General features: G+C 40.6%; 1 protein-coding gene across 7 annotated transcripts in view; it reads right to left on the bottom strand.

Annotated features, from left to right (window-relative positions):
- Positions 1-1,769: 1,769 nt before the first annotated feature.
- Positions 1,770-17,883, bottom strand: part of LOC110968371 (unconventional myosin-XVIIIa-like) — a 247,258-nt gene continuing 231,144 nt past the window's right edge. For all 7 annotated transcript variants that reach the window (XM_051958139.1, XM_051958138.1, XM_051958140.1 and 4 more), the window contains 2 exons: positions 8,731-8,853; positions 1,770-4,179 (listed from right to left, as the gene is read on the bottom strand). In XM_051958139.1, the coding sequence (XP_051814099.1) occupies positions 3,984-4,179; positions 8,731-8,853 (319 nt within the window). In that variant the 3' untranslated portion in view covers positions 1,770-3,983. The remainder of the gene's footprint in view (positions 4,180-8,730; positions 8,854-17,883) is intronic.

Below are 17,883 nucleotides of genomic sequence, written 5' to 3'. Positions count from 1 at the left end.
TGTAGAAAATGTACAAAGTGAGAATTTTAAAAGCATTGATAATGTGTGACTGAAAAGTTTGACTGTTTGTTTTTTTTTTTACTCCTTTTTGGTGGCATTAGACAGTGAGGCTGACCTGCAGACAGAACCAACGACAGTAAGTAGAGTATTAAGAGTGTTTAGTTCATCTACAGACAGACTGGCGACCTGTCCAGGGAGTCCCCTGCCTTCGCCCGAGTCAGCTGGGATAGGTTCCAGCACCACCCGCGACCCTAGTGAGGATAAAGCGGTGTACAGAGAATGGATGGATGGATAGTTCATCTACAAATAAAACGTTAAACCATCCAAGTCTGTTGAAAGACACTGTAATCAAAAATATTCAACACAGAGTGACTTTAAAGTGAGAACATTTCTGACCCTCTCAATGTGGCCCAGCAAGCTTAAAAACAGCAAAGACACAAAGAGTCTTCAGCCATGCTAGCAGCTCTGGGGCTGTATGTAGCCACACTGTTGACTTGTGCTTAGTGTTGGCTTCAGTATGTTAGCAATGTTAAGACTGATTCTTAAAAGGTTTGATAATGTATAGTGTGTTAACATACTAACATTTTCCATTCCAAACTACAGATGCTGTCCTCATGGTGGCACTAAACAGAAAGTCAGAGGATTGCTAAAGTCCCTGGACTCCGTCGTTGACCCTAAATGTTTGGACAAACTCTAACGGTCCGGATGTTTCACAGCTCAAATCCGCATTCGAGAAAACAGACCAGTGAAGATGTCTCAAACTTTCTTCACCATGATATCAGTTAGTTAGAGAAACAACACAAACTGAACATCACAGTCTATCATCTATCAGACGGCTGAGTTTCATGGTAATCAGCATTATCATTAAAATGGTATCTGTGGAATTAACCACAGAATTTGCACCAGCTCCTCAAGATTTTTAGGTGTGTTTTTGAAATTACAGCCTGTATTAACCACTCTGACACTTTACCATACATTCATCATCATGTGAAGTGAATTTCTCCATCAGAAATCTCGCTGCCTCCGGCTAAAAGTATTATCTGCCAAGCTAATTGCTGTTAATTATTGCTATTAAACGGCTTCCTTTTGCAGCCTGTCCTCAAAAGAAAAACGACCACATTGGTCGTCTGTACACACCCGTATTACGACCGCATGTTACGTTTTGACGTTTCCGACCTCTAGCGGTTGAGTAAATATCGACACTCCGGTGTGTCAGCTGAAACATCACCGTGAACAAACTTTTAACGAACACTATCCCTGTCCCTATCCCTAACCCCAACCATAACCCTAAACCCGTGTTGCAAAAGTGAGAAAAAAGCCGTCTCGCGACGGAAAAGCCGTTTCGCGAATTAAATCACGTAATGCGTTCGTTTTCCCCGTAGGGGCGCAAACGTTCATACGACCGCATAGGTCGTATTCCGGTGCACGGTGCAAACGACCGATGCGGTCGTATGAATTTGAGGACTTGTTGTCCTTTTGGTGCACAAAACAGCTACAATATGTTTCCTGGTGTTACAGGAAATAAAAGCAATAATACACAAAATGTGTCCGTGTCCTTTTAAGACACTCCCAGAGTCAGTGCCACCGTTGACATCTGTCACAGCAGGTAAAGGACAAAAGTGGATGAATCAGAAAATACCTTGTATTATCTACATGTGATACGGAAATATCAACAAAATGCATCCAAAGTTCAAACTGAAGTGTGCATGGAGATGTGAGCCGAAGACCGAAACAGCACAAGTCATACAAATCCAATCTCCAGAACAATCTGAAACAATCACCATCATTTATTTACAATATATTAAACTGTGATGCAAAATTTATAACAAGTTGTCAATTTGTTCAATAATGAAAATAAAGACGATGTATTTCAAGGCTAGCATGAATCATATATATATAAATACTGTGTGCAGTCAGCATTATGTCATTTTTTTCCTGTTGAAGCCAGACACTTTATTAGGGTAAATAAGGTCAAAAACATATTTTAACACTTGAGTCGACTGCATAGAAAATAAAAATGAAGAGTTTACAAAAAGCATTAATAGTAGAATCAGCCCCAATTTCTCCCACAACATCCAAGAATTCTTTCAGTCCCCCACAAGATGTTAAGCTCTTCTGGTCTTTAAATGGCTTTCAAACATATCTAATGCTACTCAGTAAATACAGACACGTGACCAGAGGGTGCGATGCAATGCTTAAGCAACCATAAAACTACAAGTTTTTATTTCCTTGCTATTCAGGCATCACTGTGTTAAAAACACACACAACTTGACAGATAAACAAAGACACTGAACATGAGTTCACAGTATTGGTTATACAGGCTGGGTTGCAGTGTGTCCAGTTCAGTTGCTGTTAAAATGAAGCGAGAAAATGGCTGGTGACATTCTACTATTCTTATCATCAAAACCCGTGAAATGATGTGAATCAAAAAGACTGATTTAGATTAATTCAGTTAAGCAGAATTTGCTTGCAGGCTTAATGTTCAACGTTACTGAGCCCACACTCAAATGTACACAACTGACTAATCAGTGAGAACTGCTGCCCTTCATCACTGCACGTGTCCAGCTGTGCAGGGGCATGGTGATTCTCTTCCTTTTTTTCTCCCACTTGTTACTACTAGTTATACCACTTTTCATGACAACAGTGAAACACAGTGAATGTGTTTCAGTGTGGCTCTGTGATTTGAACAAGTTACATGTCGAATCCAAATTGCTTGAATCAGGTCTTTAAAAAAAGATTCATTGGCAACAACCATTTTCATAGAAGCAGGCTAACTATAGATCTGTGACTACTACAGTGTGTATATTCTTTCAATGTGATTTTTTGAAAATAAGAAAAATACAGTTAGAACACCAGCTTTTTGCTATAAGTTGCTGGTTTAAGATACATGTAGTCAGTGGTTTTGTGAGAAATCAACAGATGACCGTTGCTCAAAGTCAAGTACTTGCCCTCTGGAGAAGGAAAGCAGATCACACTAAAAACAAACAACAGACGGCATACGAATAACAAGCACTGAGGACAGAGCCATAGTCTCTTTGTCACTAAAGAAGCCTGGGAAGTACTTAGCCAAATCAAGTCAAAATAAAAATAAGACAAGGCATTTCACAGATGTAAGCTCAAACCTTGCAGATATTAATTTGCTTGACAGCGATCTTCTACAAAACAAATCTGTCAAACATCAAGAACAAAACATTCAAAAGAAGAAAAAATGGTTTGCTTCCATAGCAGAGCAGCTAACTGATGCAATCCTCTTCCCTGGAAAGAAGAGATAATTTGCCAGCAAAAGGCAGAAAAAAAACTTTGCAGGAAAACATAAAGCAAGCAGAAGATAATGACAACATCTTCAGTGTACAGTGCAGCAGTTCGTGAAGAGCCACAGCTGCAGAGAAGCCAGCTGTAGAGGAGCACACTTAAATAAAATGGCACTTGTCCCAAAGAGGAAAGAAAGAAAAAGGCTGAGACTTTTCTCAGGATTTAGCATCAACTGGCAATAAGTATAACAGTGTGCACATATACTTGGAACAAAGGCTTTTGGCAATACGTTGTTGCATGGCAATACATATTATTGTGGTGTACCATATATAAATAAGGGAGGACGAGGGATAAAGAGAAAGAAAGAAAGAATATAGTATCATTGAAACCTCAGGTTCTTTGGCTCAGTTACAACCATGATGGGAGTTAAACTGGATGGCTGCTCAAGCCAAACAACTGCTGCTTGCATGCAGCCAGCAGAGTGGAGTCATTAGTAACAGAGCTGCTGTGTGCAGTGAGGTCAGACTGATGAGTGCCTAGTCAAAACCCAATGCTGTTAGTCCAACTATGACTAAATCCTGTGAGGACCTGCCATGGGAAGTTTGGATTTTGAGTGGTTGTGGTTTCCTGCAGGTATGTAAGTGTTTAGGTGGGTGTTTGTGTCCATGTGACCACTACTGTGGTCAGCTTTACATGCAAGGCGAACTGTCTCAGCTGAATGATGGTGCATTTCAGAGGGTGGAGGCCGGTGGTGAGGACTGTGATGTGCTCTCATGGAGCCTGTCCTCAACCTCATCGTCTTTCATGTGGCTGCTGTATCTGTGTCGAGAGTAGTAAGAGCCCTCAGCCGCCCGGCCCTCCTCTTTTTCTTCTTCCTCCTCCTCTTCATCAGATCTATCAAAGCAGTAGCGTCTTCGGCTAGGGGGGCTGGAGGAAAGAAGGAAAAGTAGCAGCTCATGTGAATAAAGAATAAGTGAAAACACAAGCAGATGTAGAAATTAGTATTTTGACAAGTCGCCTAAAGAAAATGTAGCAAACAAGGAGCTCACAAAACACATTAACAGGAAATTTAAAAATAGGCTGCAAACCGACTGGTTGGTAGGTAATCTTCTATGAATTACCAGGTGAAAGAAATAACCACAGGAAAAGGTAAATTGACAAAAGACATAATTCTGTCTGACTGTGAAAGGCTGATATACTTTATAAGAGTGAGACTTTTTGACTTAATCTAAACATTGCACCACTAAGCATGCTGCAGCTGAGCACTTCACCAGCTGCTGAGCCAGGAAGAAACCCAGCATTTGTCCCATCTTTGGTTTTAAGATGTCAAATTTCACAACTAAGTCAACTGTCATTGTTTTCTTGCATCAGTAAGATTAGCTTCCTGCTAAAAGGGTTGTCTTCTATCCTGCAACTTCGTAGAAAAGTAAATACACATTCCAAGTCTTAAACAAGAACAGAAATACATTAGAATGCACCCTGCCTTTATTACACTAACACATAAACACACCAAAACATGTAATCTGCTGAATTTGAGCATTTCTCAATAAAGTTCTTTTTGAGCAAACATCAGTTGTTGAACATTTTAGCATGAATACTCTTAAATGAGTGATTCTGGTGTCATTGTTAATACTAGCCCATGTAGCATTACCTTTTACTAGCTACTAGCTTGCGGTCCTGTTCTTTTTGTTGACAAGAAGCTTCAATGTGACTTGTAGCGTTACTGTATTTGCTGTCTGTCTGATTGGGAATGGCTCTTAGTTTGATTGTATTTTACATATTTGCAGCATTATTGGACATGGTTTATCAATGTAGTGACAATGTTTTCTTCATTTTATTGTGTATTCTTGTGCTATAGTATGAAGAGCTCTGCTGACAACTACAGTAGCTGTACCTTTATCACTTTTGTGATATTTACTTTGCCTTTAGCTTTCGGCGGCTGCAAAAAACACAGCAACCTCATCATGCTGTCATGCACAACTGTTAATATGGTTATTAAGGGATTGTATCTATGCTATTCAAACAAACAAACACATGACATTGTTACATGTGGTGTTCCATTCTCAAAATGTCGCAAGTTAATTTTCTCAAAACTAAAAAAATTAAATAAATGGGTGATTACCAAAACCTAAAAATGACTGAAGTCACTTTAAAGCGTCATCTGAAATATTTCTGATGAATTCTGACACAAAAAAAAAATCCAAACCATTTATAGTTTGGTCTGCTGCTCTTCAATATTATTTAACACAGAAAGGGCTTACACTGTGAAAACTAGGGGTTGATTGCTGTCAAATGTGAATCACAAATAAATTTGCCTGTTGTTGTAAATCAATGCTCAAGGTTTAATTATGCCTGCAGTTATGGGGCTGGAAGGAGAAATATGTTCTTGCCCTCATTTTAATTGACTTCTGTTATTTTTACATTTCTGGGGCAACAAATCAAAGTGACATCTCCGAAAGGCTGATTTACTATCCATGTTGAGTGCACATTCTTATTAACTGAATTTACTAGTGTGATAAATTTCATAACACATGACCGTTCTGCTCCCGAAGAGACCTGAACAATATTAAAACCGGGGAAAAGACAGCCATAGAGTGTAGTCACCACTACAAGATTGAAAATTGAGAACTTGTGAGAACTGTTAGCATGCCTTACATAACATCAGAAAAGCAAACTGCAAATTAGAATTTTGAAGTGACAAAGTCAAATCCAAGTCAGACTAAATGTGGAACATTTAATGTGCTGATTGATACAACTGAAAAAGTCTTTGATGAGTAAGGTCACACCATGCTTCAAACACACCCTTCAACAAGTCTGGATCAGGCAATCACCTACTCCCTGCATCAGTCACTGTCCGGCCGGTACAAGTACTTCATCATCAGGCTGTCCACTTTCTTCTTCCTCTTCTTCTCATCTTTTTTGTTAAGGGGTTGGCTCTCACTCTGTGGTGCAGCTTCTCCCTCCCCTTCTGGGCTGGACACCTTTCGACCTGGGGCTCTCTTCACACTGCTGGAACTTCGGTAGGAAATAGTGGAGGCACCTGAGCTGGAGTCTGACGGAGACTCTGATTCAGAATCTGAAGATGAAGAAGATGAGGAAGAAGACGAAAATTCATCCTTCTTTTTGGACTTTTTCTTGGACTTTTTGGATCTCTTCTTGGAGTTGCTCCTGTGACGATGAGTCTTGTCTCCTGAGCTGTCAGACTCAGAGCTTCTCTTACTTCTCTTGCTCTTGCCTTTGCTCTTACTGCGATGGCGATTGCTGCAGCTGCTGGCACTGCGCGATGGTCTCATATAGTCCACAGCAGATGCAGAACGTCTCAGACTGCTTGTAGGCCGACCAATCTCTCTGTCATGAACATATTTGCTGTCATCTACATTATTCCTGGATTTTTCTTCTTCACCCTCAGAATCTTCCAAGCTCCTGCGTTTGAATTTGATTGGCTTAAAACTCAGCACTTCATTGATTGCTTTCTCCAGGTCAGGATCGAGGTAGTTGCGATGGCTGACTGGCTTGATGTCTGAGTTATCTAGTGGGTCGTTATCAAAAGTGGATCTGGCTTGTGGAGGTGGCATGGAGATACTGCGGCCAGTCGATGAGTGAGGACTAAATGCTGACCTCTCAGTGAAGGCTACACTTCGACTATCATCAACATCAACGTCAAACTCACTCAGACGGCAGCTGTGTGCCAGTGACATACGAGAATCAGCTCGGCTAACACTTCTAGGACTGCGACCCCCAGACCGTCTACTAAAGCAAGGGCTGCTGGGATTGCTGCCATACACTGATTGCCCGCCTCTGCCTTCTTTTAAGTATGAGGCACTTCGATGTCGTCCAAGTGGGCTTGAAGAGCCTAAGCTGATAGTAGACTTGGAATCTTGGTCTGGGCTTAACTCAAGACGTGTGGAGGCCCGACTAGGTGCAGTGAATGAAAAGGTTGATTCTTTGTCAAAGTCACCCCAGCGGCTGTCCATGCCTTTCCTGGCTCGGCTGTTGGCCTCTGAATAGGCTTGGGAAACAACGGAATCTCTGCCGTTCATGTCATCCACAGCCTGGGACTTCCTTCTAGAGCTGACTAAGTACGTGTCATCCTGAACATCTGAGGTTTTGGACTTGGGCTTATGGAAGGACAGAGCATCCTCTGAACCTGCATTTTCCCTGAGAGCACTGAAGAGGGCATCTCCTTTGCCAGCAATAGAATCAGGGTTGGATCGTTTTCTGTAGCTTAGAGAGCTCATCACTGACACTGGCCTGTTTGTTTCTACCTCTTTGCCCTCTTTATTCATCTCTTTCCATTCCTTACCCTCTTTCCACTCTTTCCCTTCCTTTGCATCAACATTTACGGCATATCTAGAAAGAAACAACAGTGGGGATGATAAAGGAATAAAGACAGAGGGAGAGAAAATGACAAAGATGAGAGTGGGTCCAGTGGAGATGGAGAAAGGAAGAGACAAGAAATAAATAAATGGAAGTTGACAAATCTTAAAACGAGAAATGTGGTAAGAAATGTAAGCACTGAAATGGAACAAAATGACAGAAAATGGACAGCAATGAAAAAATACAGATAAAGGAGATAGAAACTGGAGACAACTGACTAGGTCCCAACAATCTTTTTTTTCCTTCACTAAAACATAAAGCCAGACACCAAAACAATTTTACTGCCCATCAAGGACAAATGAAGGCCATGGGAATGATATGAAAGGGAAAAATCCTAACTTCAGTCATCTACAATCCCTTTTCAAAGCAATTACTGTTATAAAAACAAAAAAAAACCTTGCATATCCACTTCATTAAATAGCAGATACATACGCAATACATTCTGAAAACTATCGAGTCAAAACACAGTGAACGATATTCAACAATTTTAAAGGACATTTCTGTTGTCTTTTCCACTTTCTCATTGTTCTATTGTTTAAAAGAACTTGACAGAAATTCTGCCATCTATGACCATTAGTCCTTAGAACTTGAAAGTTACTTCAAAGGGCAGTATCAGCTAACTTGATGAATCAGTCAGTGTTTGTCTAAAAGGACATGCTGCTAAGAGAGATTTAAAGACTCAAAAAGTTTTTAACGTTTGGGAGTGGCTGAACCGACAGAGGAAAGTTAAATCTTCTGGTAAGGAGACAAATCTGGGGCAATCGCAGCTGTCAGCTTGCAGACACATTCATTAATCTCAGTGAGTGGCTCAGGTAGACTATGCCAGATGGCCAATGGGCACACTGATAAATCTACCACTGAGGTGGTTTGTTTTGAGAAAAAATAGAACACGCTTCACCGAGTGGGTGACAATAAAGACAAAGCAGCTTGACAAATAAATTTTGGTAATAGCAGGCCCCTCATTTCAGCCCAATAGTCGTCACTGATGACTGTTCCCTCTGGGTCATATCATATAAACCTTTTCATGAAGGTAAAGACCAAAAGAGGTCAAATGTCTGGTCGATTGATACCGTTAGAAACAGCTGCTGCCTGTATACTGACCTGGAGCTCTTGAGACTGCCGTCATCAGAGAGGTTCTTGGTCGAACCTTTGCTCTTGGACAACCAAGACTTTACCCCATCCACGCGATCCTCCACCTCAGAGTCTGTTTCTGAATCCCCCTGACTGATGAGGAGTCAGAGACAGGAAAAAATCAGAAGAAGCAAAGCAAAGATGACATTGCAAAAGCAAAGAGAGAAGTCAGATACTGCCATTCAGTGAGGAGAGAAAAGGTAAAAGGAATGTTAGTATGAAATAGGAGTCAGCACAGGTAGAAATGTTCCTGAAATTCTCAGTGGCTGTGGAACCAAACAAGGAAGAGCAGGCTTTAAGTGTTAGTGTGACAACAAAGGGCGACTGTGGCATTTATTTATACTGGATAAAGACAGTGCATGCAGTAAGCTCAAAGAGTCCTGTAAACACACAAACATGCCCATGAGAAGTTGTGTACAATCTTCTCACTGTTAGATGAGTGGAGCGCTCTCATGGCCCTGCAGTAAGATGGCACTGAGGCATCCAACAAACACTCAACCTTTACTTTTTAAAGCTACTTTAAAGCACAGCAGCAACTTGACAGGAGCAAAACCCAGCAAACACAGCAAAAATCATACAAATGTTCTCTTTTAAATTACCCGGCTTGTATTTTCATAGGCTTGGCCATTCTGATAGTTGTAATAAGATTTCACATATCAAATTTATTGCTGAAACCTGGGAAAGAAGAAACACTGAAGAAATAACCATTAAGGCTGACTGGTTTTAGGTCTACACTTCTGCTCTGGTATTTCAACTAAGGTCAAAGTGAAGAGAAAAGGGAATACAAACTGCTGCTTTGAAATTGATTTTGTGATTTGATAATGTGGTTAAACTGACAATGTATTTAGCGATGTTGCTGTAAAATGACAGTACAATGATTTAGTTCTGCAGTCTCATAATGGGGTAGGGGGGCATACACATATCCTGGGTCTGTCCTCATACTGAGCTCCAAAATCATGAAAAGGAAGCTTTACTGACTCTTTCAATAGAGCCTCCCAACATTTGGAATGCCCATGGCTTTCAAACATCATTTAACTTTTGCAATCTCTTCAAATACATTTTCTCAACAATTAAGGGAAACTTCTTCTTCTCTTCACTGGCTCCCTATAAAATCCAGGACTGAATTTAAACTCCTTCTTCTCACATATATAACTCTGAATGTCCAAGCTCCATTTTATCTTAAAGACCTTATTGTACCATATCATCCTAACAGAGCCCTTCACTCTCAGACTACAGGTTGACTTGTGGCTCCCAGAGTTTCCAGAAGCTGAATGGGAGGCAGATCCTTCAGTTATCAGCTCCTCTGTTGTGGAATCAGCTCCTAGTTTGGGTTCAGGAGGCAGACACCATCTCAACTTCTAAGATTAGGCTTAAAACTTTCCTCTTTGATAAAGCTTTTAGTTAAGGCTGTTTAGGATCATCTGAGCTGTCCCTTAGTTATGCTGCTATACGTTTAGGCAGCTGGAGAACTTTCCATTACACACTCTCATTCTTCATACACCATCATTGCATGTCACTAACTTTGTGTCCTTTTGTCCTCTGCAGGTATCTCTGGAACTAGAACTTCACATATTTGACCTGAAGTCACTGGCTTCACTGATCTTCAAAGTGTTTTTTAAAATTAATCTCTTACATATTATTTGTCTGTTGTCCATCTGTAATCCAGCCACCAAAAGTTGCATAAAGGCTCCAGAAAGATCTGTGCGAAATCTGATTAACTGCTTCAAGCATCATCCCCTGAAACAGGGTTGGTTGTTTTCTGAAGGATAGTTGCTAGAGGTACGGACCCGTACTTTCCATTTGCCAATCAGATACGCGAGATCTGGTCACGTGACTCCCGTTAGACGCTGGAGGTACGGACCCATAGCATCGGTACAACAGGTACGGACCCTAAACCTAACCCTAACACTAAGCCTAACCTTAATCTTTGCTTACCTTTCAACAGTTTGCAGTGGTTTGCAGCTTCTTGACTAGCGAGACTCGCGTATGGGTCCGTATCTGTCTGGCAAATGGAAAGTGCCGTATCCGTAGCCCACAAGCTACGGGTACGGGTTCGTATCTGTAGACACTACCTTTCTGAAGACTACAAGTGTGAAGACAGAGAAAATGTGAGTGTGCGGAAAGAACTGGATTTACCAGGCTACTGTTGCAGACCAGAGACTCAGGATACAGAATGCTACCAGCAACACACATGAACCTTTGGACTGAACTGAATCAGTTGAGTTGTATTCTTGGTATTATGGACACAAAGGAGGCGAAAGCATGGAGCACAACAAGACAGCATTAAAGTACTACTACGTCAGTTGACAAGTTGTCTCATGTTTTGGACGTTGTTCGACTGCACTATTGTGGTTAGTAAATTGGTATCCTGTGGTCAGCAGGACTTAAATTAACGGAAAATCTCTTACAATGTGTCACTTATTGATGGTTTATTTCACACTTATTTTCATGGACTGCTGTATTTTAAATGATCTTCGGATGAATGTGTATTATGATGACTACACCACAACTACCTTAATCAGAATAAATCACAGTTAAAGAAAAGGAGAAAATACTCACTTCTACTTGCTTCTAGATCTATAAATGCTACCATTATGAATAACGGAATACAGTCAAATCTATGAAAACAGCACCTATATGAAAAACAACAACATTTTCTTTTAACTGCAAGGCAGAGTCACAGAAAACGATAATTATTTTCATCAGCAGTCCTACGCACACAGTCATATGCAGACTCTCATCATTTCAGTTCTTGACAGAATGATTTGGTACACAGCTGGGCACTGCACTGTTTTTCCTCTCAATTATCATTACACGTTCACAAACCACTGCGAGCCATGGAGTAAAATAGAGGGCTTGTCATAAAATTTGACACGGATGAAAAGAGCGCAACGCTCATTAAGTGCCGTCAAAGCCCAGTGCTTGCATGGCGCTGTGAAATTAAGTTGTTACAGCTTAATAGTCCTACAGAGACATCAGAGAGTGGCTCAACATCTCTGCATCTGTTTCAGAAAGACTCCCATCTTGTCGAGAAAGAGAGAGAAAAACATTCTCTCTTTTTGGAGTTTAGGAAGGCCCAGTACCACCTATAATTAAAATAATTAGCAGTCAGAGACAAAAGCTCCCTGGATTTGAAAGAGGATATTTCAAATAATCGCTTACCCTGGGAGATCTGAATGTATAGCCTGCTAGCTTTAATGGAATACAATAACCTTGGACAGTAATGCTGGGGCTGCATTCATGTCAAATTTAGGGAGGGCTGTATGGGAGGAAGGACGGGCGCGGCAGACTTAAGCTGTAATTAGCTTAGCAGAACATGCCTCAACTATTAGACAATCTGGGGATTTGGTTCTGCCTACTGCTACAATGACAAAACAACCAAGTGTCTCTGTCACGGCGGTCTTGTTAGAAAATAGTGAGCAAACATCACTCAAGGACAGTGGATGCTCAAACGTCAGGTAGCAGAACCAATGGTGATACTACTTCCAATAGCCCTCTTTAATTAGTCTTCCAACCTTTGTCTTTATGATCAACACTCACTTTCTTCATTCCTGGGGCAATGGAAAGGGGATGCAGGATTTTTTTTCCATCTTTTAATTTTGTTTGCAGTGTTGAGTTTTCTGACTTTTACAGCTGAGTTTATTGTACAGTAATAATTTCTCTGAGAAATGTTTATGCCTCACATGCTTTAGAAGGAATGCAATGTCTTCCTGAATAACATTTGGTGGACTGTCAGTTGTTTTTCCCAGTGCAAGAATTGTTTATATCTTGTATCACACAGCGGTCCTAGGGAGGGGCTGTGGTCGATGGGCATACTAAGTGCAGGACTTTGACACCAGGGTTAACATCAAGACCTGACAACATTATAGAAAGACAGAGAAATCAAATTTAGAATACTTTAACACTCTGAATGAAGTGTTATAGGTAAACATTGACTTTTTCAGTATCTATCCCAAAACTACAATTCTTCCCTAACCTTGAAAAAGTTGCCTCAACATAATAAAAGAATTACTAGGTTTTAGTTTCTTTGCAGTAAAATAAAAGTAGATGCAAATTCTATCAAATTTGAAAAGCAACTTGCAAACATTTTTGTCAAAATACACACGTGGACAAAATTGTTGGTACCCCTCAGTTAAAGAAGGAAAAACCCACAATTCTCACTGAAATCACTTGAAACTCACAAAAGTAACAATAAATGAAAATTTATTGAAAATTAAATAATCAAAATCAGCCATCACTTTTGAATTGTTGATTAACCCTTTAAGCTTCAGTCAATTCCAGCCGTTTTCAGTACAAGAAATCGCTAATATTCTATTTTTAAATAAAAAAATTACGAAAAATACGGGGAATATTGGACGCGCATCGGGAGGTGCATTTCCTTGAAAACGACCGATTCGGGGATTTTATACCGACTTCAGGACATGTTTTGGACAAAATAGTTTCCTGGCTTGTGTCATCTGATGTAAAAGGTTGGATTATAGCCGTTTTTTGTGGAATCTTTTTTTTGTGTGTAATAATAAACCCGGAAATGTGAGTCGCGCTGTGTGCTTTGAAGCCGTGTATAGAGAACGGATGGATGAATATTTGTTTTTGTCGGACAAATGTGTTTTTCTCACCCGCTGTGGTAATCGCATCTGAAAGTGGTTTATACCGGCGGATTCATGAGAATCTAAGCTTTCCATCGGTGTATAGTGTTTGTATAATCGCGTTTGCACCCGTCGGACATTCCTGAAATTCCTATGCAAATTAGTAGGTGTACCGCCGGCGGTACACTGAAGCTAACATAATTATTTAAAAAAAACAAACTAATGAAATAGGGCTGGACAAAAATGATGGTACCCATAACTTAATATTTTGTTGCACAACCTTTTGAGGCAATCACTGCAATTAAACGATTTCTGTATTTGTCAATGAGCGTTCTGCAGCTGTCAACAGGTATTTTGGCCCACTCCTCATGAGCAAACAGCTCCAGTTGTCTCAGGTTTGATGGGTGTCTTCTCCAAATGGCATGTTTCAGCTCCTTCCACATATGTTCAATGGGATTCAGATCTGGGCTCATAGAAGGCCACTTTAGAATAGTCCAACGCTTTTCTCTCAGCCATTCTTGGGTGTTTTTGGCTGTGTGTTTTGGATGGTTGTCCTGTTGGAAGACCCATGACCTGCGACTGAGACCAAGCTTTCTGACACGAGGCAGCACATTTCTCTCCAGAATGCCTTGATAGTCTTCAGATTTCATCATACCTTGCACACTTTCAAGACACCCTGTGCCAGATGCAGCAAAGCAGCCCCAAAACATTACTGAGCCTCCTCCATGTTTCACCGTAGGGACAGTGTTCTTTTCTTCGTATGCTTGGTTTTTGAGTCTATGAACATAGAGTTGATGTGCCTTACCAAAAAGCTCCAGTTTGGTCTCATCTGTCCAAAGGACATTCTCCCAGAAGCTTTGTGGCTTGTCAACATGCATTTTTGCAAATTCCAGTCTGGCTTTTTTATGAGTTTTTTTCAGCAGTGGTGTCCTCCTTGGTCGTCTCCCATGAAGTCCACTTTGGCTCAAACAACGACGAATGGTGCGATCTGACACTGATGTACCTTGGCCTTGGAGTTCACCTTTAATTTCTTTGGAGGTTGCTCTGGGCTCTTTGGATACAATTCGAATGATCCGTCTCTTCAATTTGTCATCAATTTTCCTCTTGCGGCCACGTCCAGGGAGGTTGGCTACTGTCCCGTGGGTCTTGAACTTCTGAATAATATGAGCCACTGTTGTCACAGGAACTTCAAGCTGTTTAGAGATGGTCTTATAGCCTTTACCTTTAAGATGTTTGTCTATAATTTTTTTTGGATGTCCTGGGACAATTCTCTCCTTCGCTTTCTGTTGTCTATGTTCAGTGTGGTACACACCTTTTCACCAAACAGCAGGGTGACTACTTGTCTCCCTTTAAATAGGCAGACTGACTGATTATGAGTTTGGAAACACCTGTGATGTCAATTAAATGACACACCTGAGTTAATCATGTCACTCTGGTCAAATAGTTTTCAATCTTTTATAGAGGTACCATCATTTTTGTCCAGGCCTGTTTCATTAGTTTGTTTTTTTAAATAATTATGTTAATCAACAATTCAAAAGTAATGGCTGTTTTTGATTATTTAAATTTCAATACATTTTCATTTATTGTTACTTTTGTGAGTTTCAAGTGATTTCAGTGAGAATTGTGGGCTTTTCCTTCTTTAACTGAGGGGTACCAACAATTTTGTCCACGTGTGTATAACCTGAAATAATATGTATTTACCACTAAAGCTTCAGAATATATTCAGAACCCAGGTCTACAGCGAAAACCACATTGGTGGTGTATGTAAGTCAGCGATTCACACATGGTGTCAACCACAATTTATGTCCCTGACCACCATACTATTAGTTAAGCCCTGCTGAGAGCCGGGGGAAGCAAATAAACACAGTGCTGAGGAGACATTAATTGTCTGTGACATTCTGCCGCCATTGGTTGTTCATCTCTGTTACACACTATTACATTCATCATTAGCCTCTATGGATCCTCCTGCTCTCCTCAGCTTTGCTCATCTTTGTCCTTGGGTCTTACAGACACCACTATTTACGCTTCACACATATGAAACTGTTGGCTAAGTGACCTCTCTGTGGCTTTAGAGTACAGACAGGCATATGCATCGTCTCCAAGACTATCAAGAAATATATGCTCGAATGACTCCTGTCATTACTAGTGTCACATAAAAAGTTACATAGCTAGATAGATATTCTGTCATCTTGTTGTTGATCTCTAGACATTCTTCATTCTTCACAGGCTTACAGTAGATGATGTGCTTAGATTGTGGAAAGCTTTACTGCATAAATGTATGTATGAGTAAAAACAGATTTTTTAAAATTTCTGTTAGCATTCTTTTTGCCAGGCTACCAGAAATGCAAGATTACAGTACGTTTTATTTTGTCATGAGACAAAGGGCTATCCAACAGTCTCTTGCTTGAATTATTTTTCCATGGTGAGCTTTGAACATCTTGGAACCATGATGAACATAAGTGCTTTCTCTTCAACATGTTATTTGGATTGATGAAATTTGTAGTGGTGAATAAATCTAATTAAATAAAATGAAGCTGACTAGTGAATAAGCAAACTAGCCTGCCAACTGACTGGTTGTTTTCCCCGGTAGGGTTTAGCTCATTACAGTGTCAGAGAGGTTGAGCATATTATTCGTCCCCGTAACTGACTAATGTCAGTAAACATTAATAGGAAAGTACAAAATATACTTACGGCCTAACTGATGGAATTCCAACACAGGCCATTTAGATTCAAAGGTAGATAATTATGGATCTATAGTCTATAGAAAATATTCTTGCTTTTTTTCAAATTGTCATGGAGTCAGAATATGACTATTTATCTATGTTTACAGTCATAAGGAACTTTAGGTCTGATAAATTTAGACTTCATAAAAACAGACACGCATGCTGTGTCTTATTAAAACCCTAGGAAGGATGAACTTTTTATGAAAATGTAGCAGTGTTGTGAGCTAACTACAAATCAGAACATTTGGTCTTTGGTCTTGACAGAAGTGTGCACTTCCCAGTTGCGATTGGTTATCTATTACACTGCCTGAAAACCCTACACTGACAGTGGAGGGAAATAGCTGGAAGCCAGAGGTTAATGCTGTGTGTGAGCTACTTACCTAGTGAGCAAGACAGCTTTTTGTAAGACATTTGAGAGTTCTGCATTATTAAGCAAGTGCAACTCAAAGATTGATGAGTAACACACATCCCTTTATCCTGCCAGAAGGGCAGTCACCACCGAGCCACAGTCACATCCAGCCCTAAAGCAGGACAATGAAATATTAAGAGGGCCCAGGGAGCAAGAGACTGAGTCAGTGCCAACTGCTGTTCAAACATAACAGCAGCGTTCGATATGTTACCCTCAAACCAGAAGATAAATACAGCTGAATGAACTCCCCAGTCAACTTGGAGGAGAACTGTGAGGAACATCTTGGCCTCAAGGGGGATGATCAGAGAAATCCTGACACATGTCTTTCAACTCAATGCTTTGAAAAGTGGTTACCTGTACAGGATATTGAAGAAGAGAATAGTGTTATGCTTTGAAGCCTGAGTGTTTCATTTTCTCAGTATATATAGAGTTTGGACCTCTAACAAGTTGTGGGAGGCTCCAAGTATCGGGTGCTGCGCACCATTCAGGTCACTTACATGATCTGCATTCATTTACTCACGGTACATAGAGTTTTACATGTTATAAATGCAGGAGGACGACATAGTAACAGAGACTCCTTAGTTCTCTTTTGTGACAGTGAACACATAATAAGGATAACTATTCTTCTTATTGATGCATGTAATAGCTGATTAAAGTAGCCTTACTACCCTCATAACACTTTACTGTGACTGCAGCAATGTGCTGCTTACTTCTCTCAAACACCAGGACAGACTTGCTTCACACAACAAACCCACTTGTCTGTCATTACGTCCTTTAAACAGGCAGTCAGACTGTGGCCACAGTGTGGTATCAGCACTTGGTTCCATCGTCCTGCTTCTTGTGATCTGAAAGCTCCCAGTCAGTCTATCCAGTATTATACAGTGTAGAGGCCAGTGAGTCTAAAGACAGCTGGTATACTTGATTCAAGATGACAGGCTTGGTCAGGGGAGAAGTCAGTCAGTCAGTCACCATCTGCTCTGCTTCAAGCTAAACTTTGTCACACTACTGAAAGTTATAATACATGTATGGCTGGTGGCTAGTTTGCTAAAATATAAAAGTAGAGTAAGCGTATTTCAGAGTGTTAGCTCATTGCTATCCAGATTTCAGTATGTGCCAGTGTAGCATGATATGTCACAAACGTGCAAAACACCAAAGGAAAAGTGGCTTTTTTTAGGGTTTTCCAGCACTAGGAAGGAGAACTGCATCATGCTGGTGCAGTAACATACTGTCAGTGGCATTCATGCATCTCAACTTGTGAGGGCATGCAACAAAAAGTGAAGTAAATGTGAGCAATGAAGTAATCTTTGAGCACTGCTGATGATGCATCATCCTCGAGTCTTCAGACATCAAAAGAAAGATCCCCTGCTAAATTTACAGGACGTCTGCTCTGTGGATCCTCTCTTCC

Source organism: Acanthochromis polyacanthus, chromosome 13, assembly GCF_021347895.1.
Source record: "Acanthochromis polyacanthus isolate Apoly-LR-REF ecotype Palm Island chromosome 13, KAUST_Apoly_ChrSc, whole genome shotgun sequence".
Lineage (NCBI taxonomy): Eukaryota > Metazoa > Chordata > Actinopteri > Pomacentridae > Acanthochromis > Acanthochromis polyacanthus.
Note: the sequence above shows the minus strand (reverse complement) of the source record. Positions and strands in the feature narration are given on the sequence as shown.